At 36.1% G+C, this 9,638-nt stretch overlaps 1 protein-coding gene across 3 annotated transcripts in view; it reads right to left on the reverse strand.

The window, feature by feature from the left end:
* The window catches only part of LOC106874788 (centrosomal protein of 164 kDa), a 105,782-nt gene that overhangs the window by 94,896 nt on the left and 1,248 nt on the right, over positions 1 to 9,638 (reverse strand). For 2 of the 3 annotated variants that reach the window (XM_052975154.1, XM_014922652.2), the window contains exons 1-4: positions 9,411 to 9,553; positions 3,705 to 3,830; positions 961 to 1,072; positions 170 to 309 (exon numbers count right to left, since the gene is read on the reverse strand). In XM_052975154.1, coding sequence (XP_052831114.1) covers positions 170 to 309; positions 961 to 1,072; positions 3,705 to 3,771 — 319 coding nt within the window. In that variant the 5' untranslated portion in view covers positions 3,772 to 3,830; positions 9,411 to 9,553. Of the gene's footprint in view, positions 1 to 169; positions 310 to 960; positions 1,073 to 3,704; positions 3,831 to 9,410; positions 9,554 to 9,638 lie in introns of those variants that run through there. The other variant, XM_014922644.2, reaches the window with a different exon arrangement.

Here is a 9,638-nt window from a genome sequence, read left to right on the forward strand (position 1 = left end):
CAGAACAGAATAAAAGATCTAGAAGTATTCCTTTGTTTCCAGCAGCTGCAGTAGGGTGCCCTCAAAATCTTAGGTACATACCAACTGGTCCACTTGCACTCTTCCCCTGATCTGATATTGCTGCATGTGTGACAATGAAGTTGTTGCGTAACAAAAATTTTATGGTTACCTGGAATATTGTTATTTATGATATTTTTTTCCCTTTCTCCTTCAGCCATTTTTTTATAATAATCATCGCAAGGGTGGTCCCAGGTGCTGGTTCCATTCATCAGGTTGAAGTAGTAGATGTGGCCACTTGTTAAATCCTCACTGAAATTTATTTTAAAACAAATCAACAAACAAATAAATAAAGCAGTCAATCACCTAATCACTTAATGTGTATCAACCATTATCATTGAATAATCTAGCATCAGAACTTAACATTTTCTCCTTTGTCACAATTAGCATCGTCATCATGATAAGGAGAAGGATGATGACAGTAATAATAAAGATAATAATGATGAGGATAGTGGTAACGATTAAGACAATGTTAATGATAACAAAACAACAGTTGATGAGGATATTAATCAACATCACCATATTTATTACCTTCAACACTGATATAATTATCTTACGTAACACATCAAGTGAGGAGTCTGGTGATAGTGGTATGATGATGATGTGGATGATGATGATAATGATAACAATGATGATGATGACAGCGACAACAACAACACGATGATGATGATGATGATGTGTTAGTGCTTAGATTCACATCAGACTCTAACCAAACAAGGTAATAGCTGAGAATGGTAATCATAACCGTGATTATTATAAGCTGATGATAATGAAAATGAGGAGATGGACAATGATCACAATGATGCTGATGATGACTATTAAAATACAGGTGATAGTAGTGAAATTTAATGAAAGTAAAATTTTTTTTAAATATATCAGAATCAAGAGCACCACATCACTTACCAAACTCTCCAATCATCAGGTAAATGAGCAAGAATTCCTTCCTGTGCAATCCACATGAGATGGGGTTCTGTTTCTGGATCAATATCAATGGTACGAGCATATTCTAGGATCTCTGAAATAAAACAAACATCAGTTATGACACCGTTTAGCAGAAGATTTTAAAAAAAATATTACTGATATCTGATAGCAAACTGAATATTGATATCAGGATTGATGGCAATCTTACATCACATCACGTCACTCACTGATGAACTTTCAAGGCAGAAACAACCCCAACATAATTTGAACTGAGAAATCATCATCATTTAAGATCCATTTTCCATGCTGGCATGGGTTGGATAGTTTGATCAGACCTGGTAAGGCCAGGGGCCACACAAGTCACCATTGTCTGTTCTGGCATGGTTTCTATGGCTTGATACTCTTCCTGACACCAACCACTCCACAGGACAAACTAGGTGCTTTTTATGTGGCACCAGCACCGGTATCAATTCTGCTGTGGTGGACGGACGGATCTTCTTGAGTACAGCAATGTGCCGGATATCTCAGTCCATAACTAAATAAAGTGGTTTGTCCATCATTCCACTGATTCTTTCATTCACAGCTCTCCTTTCCACACTCATTATCATATTTTGTCTTAACAGAAGTCAGTGAAGGAGAAGGCGCAGACCTCACTCTCAGATTGATGCCCAACTTGAAGATCTAAAGGCCAATTTTTGCAGTAAAAGACAATGGTGAGTAGTGAATGATTGCAACCAGATGCAAAATTGACCTCAGCAGGATTTGAATTCAGCAAAAATGAGGTCCAGTCAAACCTTCTCCCACATCTTCTAATACCGATTCTTTCATCAATCTTCTAACTACAGTGTTACCCAGGTGCTGTCAATATCATTGTCCTCCAACACTAAGGTAGAGAGCTTGCAGGGTCGTTAGCACACCAGACAAAATGCTTAGTGGAATTTCATCAAGCTTTATGTTCCAAGTTCAAATTTGCCTTTCATCCTTTTGGGGTTGATGTAATCAACTTGACCCCTCTCTCAAAATTACTGGTCTTGTGCCAAAATTTGAAACCATTTGGTGATACATAAAAGGCACTTGTGCCAGTGACAAGTAGAAGGCACCAGTGCCAGTGACACATAAAAGTCACCAACTACACTTTATGAAGTGGTTGGCATTAGGAAGGGCATCCAGCTGTAGAACCTAAGCCAAAACAGACAAGAGCCTGGTGCAGCTCTCCAGCTTACCAATCCCAGTGAAACCATCTAACCTGTGTCAGCATGGAAAACGGATGCTAAGTGACAATGATGATGTTGATGATATCCTCCAACACTTCACATTGCATCTCTATTACTGTCCCTTATCACCTCCTCCTCTTCTATGACCCACTCCTATTTCCTTCTTCCCCCCCACAAACCAATATTCAATTTATCCATCAATTTCCATCCTTAGTCATCTGTCACAGTCTTTCCATACTCTTGTAAGCTAACCTGTCCACCAACTTTTTTTGTTCCTCTATTCCTTTTCTCTTTCATAATCACCTTCTACCTTGAGGGTATGCCCTCACCACCTCTCTCTCGCTCTTGCTCTCACACATGCTCTTTCCAGCTGGGAGAGTCATGTACTCTCCTCTTCAGCAAGACATCTCTTCTTTCCCTCTATCATACTTTCACTTCCCTCAATAATACCCTATTCAGTCAAGGGTGTCTTGTCATGCAAACACTTGGTACTAATGAAGAAAGTGCCTTGCGCACTCTAATACATTCATTGGCATTAGAAAGAGCATCCAGTTGTAGAAACCATGCAAAGCAGTCATTGAAGTTTGGGGCAGTCCGCTGACTCATTAGTACCTGTTTAACTGTCCAACCTATACAATACGGAAAATAGACATCATCAATGATGACGATGAACACAAAGGGTCATAACTACTGTATTTTGACGTCTTATAAGGGGCACATATAAAAAATATCCCATAGAATCATCGTGTCTTATCAATACAAGGCCAGGGTTTAAGTTACTGGCAAGTAGTAGCACAAGAAAGAGTCTCTGAAAATTGAGGTGAACATTATAAGCTACTAGATATGGTAAATACCACAAGGAATCTTAGCCATCAGTCTACTTATTTCTCCAATTCACTATTAACAAATCATCATATAAATATATATAAACCATCATCATCATCAATTAATGTATATATATGGCTTCACTCTGTGTATTTTAACTTCATTACTATGGCAACAGTCCAGATACTTATAGACATATACATACATACATATATATATATATATATATATATATATATATATAATACACATCTGAATGTGAAGTAAGAAGCTTGCTTCCAAACCACATGTGGCTCTATCTTCATTCCCACTGTCTGGAACCTTGGTCAAGTGTCTTCTACTATAGCCTCAGGCATACCAAAGCCTTGTGAGTGGATTTGGTAGATGGAAGCTGATAGAAGCCTCTTGTTTGTGTGTGTGTGTGTGTGTGTGTATTTGTGTGCATATCTGTTAGTCTTCCATCAACTCCTGACAACGAATGTTGGTGTATTTATGTCCCCATAACTTAGTTGTTTGGTAAAAGGACAGAATAAGTACCAGGCTTAAAAAATAAGAAATACTGGAGTTGATTCATTCAACTAAAAATTCTTCAAGGCCATGCCCCAACAAGGCCACAGTCTGACTAAAACAAATAGAAAATACATATATATATATATATATATACACATAATTGTTCAAAGTACTTACCATCTTCAGTTGGTTGGTAATTTTCATCAAATGTTTCTTCGAGGATAATCTGGTTTTGAGTGGACATTTTGATGCAAATTTACAAAAAAAAAAAAAAAATCCAGCAATGTCTGTTATAAAAAATACCTAAAATAAAAGAGTGATAAAAAGAAATTACAACTATTACTTTTGCCATGGGTGTTGTTATTGTTGTGGTGGTTGTGGTAGCTACTGGTGAAAGAAAATGTATTTCTAAGATTGTAAAGATTCTAAAATGCATTTCTAACAACGAACAATTAACAGAAGCTTTATTCAATGCACATAGTGTTTTCTATGTTGCACTTTTGACAAAAACAGCAACAATTACACACAGGAAGAGACACACTACTGAGATCTATTACCATTTAATTGGCATACCAATTGTGGTTGGCCCATCACAACTAGAAAATAGTCACACTATATTCATGACAACAAATTCTGTGCCTTCTATCTGCCAACAGTTGATGATGGAATGAGAATGGAAACATCATGTAGCAATCTCATGATTCTGGGGTTACCACCAAAGACCACTATTATACAGGGTTCAATAAGAAGGTTCTAGAAAGCTGAATTATGTGAGGGCTTGACACTGATTGGTCAGTGATACTACTGTGACTTAGTTGTGATGTCTGCTTAGCTATTTAGTGATTTGGTTTCAAATCCACTACAAGTAGCCTCCTCCTAGTTCTGCATGAAATGTAAGAGAATGGAACAATAAAAAAAAAAGAAAGTCATATAAAAAGAGAAAGAAAGACTAACAGATGTACAAAAAGAAAAAGAAGAAAAATATACATTAAATACTGAAAAATTATGGAATTTTATTTTAATTTACTTTTGTTTCCCATCGCTTTCTGACTCCTGTCTAGCACTTCCTCCCCATCAATGACAATTTAAACATTACTTTTATATCATACACACATACACAAATGACACAGTTCACCACTAGCCACTGTTGAAGCCCCTATATTGTTACTTAACTTGCTAGAAATAGCAGCAAAATCTAACACAAGCCACACCCTGCCATCTTAACCCTTTAGCATTTAAACTGACCACATCAGATTCAGATATCCTACCTATGTTATGTTCAAACTGGCCAGATCCAGCCTTTCACACCTACCCTACTATGTCATTTTAATAAATTAAAAAATGAATAATCACATCATTAAAATTTCAAAGCTACAAGATAATGCATGATCAATTCAAAACAATGTGAATAAATAAGTATGAAATTTGATAGAGAAATCTGAATGCTAAAGGGTTAAAAAAAGGATATGTACAAGAATGAAGTCTAAATATACCAAAAAGATAATCACAAATGGAAAGCCTTGGCTCATAAGTCTGCCAGATCAGGGCTGACCTGGGTCTAAACAACAATAACAGCACAATCTTCCAATTCCTTAACCCTTTAGCATCTAAACTGGCCATATATGGCCCAAATATTCTACCTGTTTTATATTCAACTGGCCATATCTGACCCAAATTTTCTACCTGTTTTATATTCAACTGGCCAGATGCAATCTCTCATACCTAACCAACAATGTCATTCTAAAAATAAACAATCACATCATTGAAGTCTCAACGCTACAAAATAATACATGATTAATTAAAAGAGTAATCTGAATGCTAAAGGGTTAAACTTATATTTTTGCTGTTGTACATCAATTTCCTTAAGCTAACAACGGGTAGGACGCTTTTTATCATACTGCTAGAGTAGTTAAAACAGCTAAATAGCTATTTGTGATATAATTAAACAACAGAGCCTTTACTTGGTCACTTAATCTACTAGAGTTTAGTTCTTTTAAATCACCTTAATAAAAATGAAAAGGCACATTGAGCTGGTCCTAGCTATATGAAGAGAGATAACTGTCACAGATAGAATGTCTCTGATTAATAGGTCTACCTGAATCAGAGATAACCTCTTTTGAAGAAAAACAACACTGGAGGGATATGCTTATGAGAATCAAACTGAGGTAAACAGAGCTATGTGACTTATTCAGGAATACAACACATTTGCTATAGTAAGATTTGAACTGGTGGTAGTGTGGATACTGTTCTGTACCTTAATCTCACATGCAGTGCAGCTCTAATTTATATGCTGCTTCTAAACTTAAAGTTCAGTCCATGATATGCAAGGTGTTTGAGCAACATTTGACAGTTTACATAAAGGGCAAAAAAAAAAAAAGAAAAACAATATGCCATCCAAAAATAAAAGTATTTTTAAAAGATCAAGAATATCAACAAGATTATGGCTGGAAGATGACTTTTAACTCAAAGTAGCTTCCCTCAAATTCCACCATAGCCTCAAGACAGCTCCAGAACCTGGCACATGAGAGCCCCCACTGTGTCCTGAGAAGATATTTGAACACTTCCTTCATCTTGGCCCCTAGCTTTACCTTGATGATGCAGGCTGAGTGGTTGATGTCTTTCTCAACTACTTCCAACATATTGTAATCCATGGGATTACAATTGAGGGAATTAAGAGGTCAGAAATTGGGGCTGGAGAAGTCATAGCAATTCTCTGACAACCACTTTTGACTTTTTTCAGAGGATGGCAAGGAGCCAAATCCTGCTACCACACATATGGCCTCCCAGCTGGAACCCTCTCCAGCCAGGATTTGACCACAGTCTCTAGCAGCTTTACATAGCTGTCTGAATTGAGCCTAAGGCCCTATTCAAAGACGTGGAGGTAGCAAGACATCACCCTCACTGGAGACACACCCAAAGACCCTCACAATTTAGGGAAACTTGGTTTTTATGATGTCTGTGTCACATCTTACAGCCTTTACAATGTTCATGAATTGTCATGATACAGGTAACTCTTTTCCAAACTCAAATGGCTTCCAGTTCTGCATGTCAGCAAACCTTTTCTCAACTACAACTTTAATCTTTATGCTCTTCAATGCCACTGACTATTCACCAATACATGAAACTGTTCCTGGAGAAACGAAACATAAAAAAATTGTCAAATCTAGCCTGAATATCCTGTGTATATATGACCCACTCTCAGCTTATTGGCAACCTAATCAAACGAGACCATCATCACATCCACAGCTGCTGCTGCAACTGCTTTATTCACACATGTACATAAAATACTCATGTGAAACTGAGAGTGCTAGCTGAATTATTATGACAGAACAGAAGAAAGGTATTGTAGAAGTATCAGTCCATTTTTACAGTTTATATTCAAATCTCACTAGAGCCAACAGTGCTCATCAGCGAAACCCAGCCTTTCATGGGTTTATTAATATTAAAATAGATGCTGTGATTCTTTTTTTTTTTTAAGGTGGCGAGGTGGCAGAATTGTTAGCACACTGGGCAAAATGCTTAGTGGTATTCTGTCCATATTTACATTCTGAGTTCAAATTCTGTCGAGGTTGACTTTGCCTTTCATCCTTTCAGGGTCAATAAAATAATTGCCAGTTGAGTACTAGGGTTGCTGTAATCAATTTATGCCCACCTCAAAAATTGCTGGCCTTGTGCCAAAATCTGAAACTAATATTAAAATAAATACTATCATATTTATATTTTGGATAAACAGTTTTACAAAATGATGATAGTTTGTCCAGGAATGTGAATCCACTCAGAACTGTTGTGTTCAAGACATCCAGAAGATGGTTCAAGTTGAACTTAATAAAAATGCACAAAATAATATACAAATTTAGAATCTAAAATAAAGTTTGATTGACATTTTTGTTTTTTATTCTGGGAAAACATGCTTTTTCTCAAAATACTGTACTAATTTAAGCATTGTAAAGGAATTATTTTTTTCTAGTTAGAAACTTTTGTCTACTATCTATTATACAATATTTGGGAGTACAGAACAGTTGTAACTTTCTATCTACAGACTAAAAGTGTCCAATTAAAAAAAAAATGCCGTGTAACCTTTGACCTCCTTCAAAAATATTCTTCTGTGCAATATTTCACAATACTTTGGGGACAAAAGTGCAAAATTGCAGCCCACAACTTTGAACATTGCCCAGGCCTTGTGAATTAAGCATTCCTGCCATTACCATCCTGTCTTTTTAGGGTTAATTAGGACTGCATCATTCAGTATCTTTTACTTTCTCAAGTTGTGATTCGAAGGAGTTTTAGCTTCTTCTTCTAGCTGGTAGAACGACCCCTTTAATTTTCATTTTACTCATAGCCATTCAATCTTTAAAAAATCCTATTATATTTTTATAATTAAATATTGTTAGGAACTGTATAAAGAAAAGTGTTTAAATATTTTGTCTATTATAGATGTATAACCAATTGATAAAATTTTAACAACAAAATCTCATATGGACCCTAGTTGAGAACCACTGACATAGAGGTTCCTTTGATTTAAATCAATCAGTATCATACACTAAGGTCAATTTCATCCTTACCCTTTCCTGAGAAAACTGGGATGGTACTCCATGAAAAAAAATTTAATACAAACTGAAGAGTGAACGAACATCACTGAAGTAAAGCTGTCGGGCAGCTAAGCCTGCAACCAATAATCGATTCCCGAATATACATCCATTTCTTGTTTACTTGCATCACAAATATCATTTCATCCATCTCTCCCTAATCTGTATATAGCTATATAGTGAACCCACGATCCACTAGAAATCCTCTCCCGCTCCAACTAAACGACTCAACTGTTCACAAAACGCATGCTGTAAACAAATTAAACCAATATAGAACGAGTAACTGAAGGAACTACAATGTAGTCGTTCAAATTGCTGAAAATAGCAGCGAAATCGCCTCTAAAACACACTACCGTCTTTAAAAAATGATACATTGAATGACGCCGGTATCTGTAAAAAAATGATTTTAGTAGGAAGAACAACGAGCTGGTGAGGGACCTTCTACGTGGTCACTCAGTCTGCTAGAAATAACACTAAACCTCCCTCAAACTATATCCTATTCTCTTAGAATACTTCATGCTGGACAACGTTGCCCTGTTCCCTGTACATAGTTACGGTTGGAATGCCTTTGATAACGAGTCTGTTTGATCAAGGATACTTGGGGCTAAACAACAACAAAATGCATTATGTAAGCATAAACATATAAGCTGTTAATTAAAAAATCAGAAGAAAACAAAGGGGCAAACTTAAGTGGCTGTAGTAATGATAAACTACCGATTTATACCGTATAGACGTCAAGAAATTTATTGTAGGTCGTAATTTCACTGTCAACAGGTATTCATTATCTATTCACCTGTTGGTAGCCTAACAACTGTCGTGTTGATTAGTCAATCGGCTTTGCTGAGAATCAATAACGTTTGACAAACTGATTAAGTAATGAGGGAATCTGCAGAGGAAAGAACCAAATAGGTGCTTTAAAAAATACTGGTTTACTGGTGCTTTATCAATGTTTTGTTTCAGTGACATACTGTATCTATGGATTTTATCCAACACTACGTAATAGACAGATGTAAACACAACTGAAAAATATAAATACACCCCCACCACCATAATTATATAATAACTGGTGTATTTTTCTTAACAGAAACATATCAATGTTTTTGTTTAATACTCATACACGATACATACATACATACATAATATATATGCATTAAGGTAAACAAACAAAAAGACTGAAAGAAAAAAAATACTAGGAAAGCAAGAGAGTGAGATAGAAAGAACAAGACGAGAGAAGTACGACTGTGTGGCTATTGTATTAGTTAAAGTTAGTATATCAAATCAAAAGTAGTTGCCTTACCTTGAAATACTTGTTTTTAACTGCCCGTTTTCCAAGGTTTTTGGACGCCAACAAGTATTCCGCAACTCAGCTACAGGTGAATTGAATGAAATGAACGTTAATAGCAAAAAGTGGAATGGCCGAGCTGAAAAGCGAAATGCTTTTCTTTTTATTTTATAGTTCATGTTTTAATATGAATGCATATACGTGTACGTACATGCCCGTACCCAATCACATACACACACATGT

This window comes from Octopus bimaculoides, chromosome 20, assembly GCF_001194135.2.
Source record: "Octopus bimaculoides isolate UCB-OBI-ISO-001 chromosome 20, ASM119413v2, whole genome shotgun sequence".
NCBI lineage: Eukaryota > Metazoa > Mollusca > Cephalopoda > Octopoda > Octopodidae > Octopus > Octopus bimaculoides.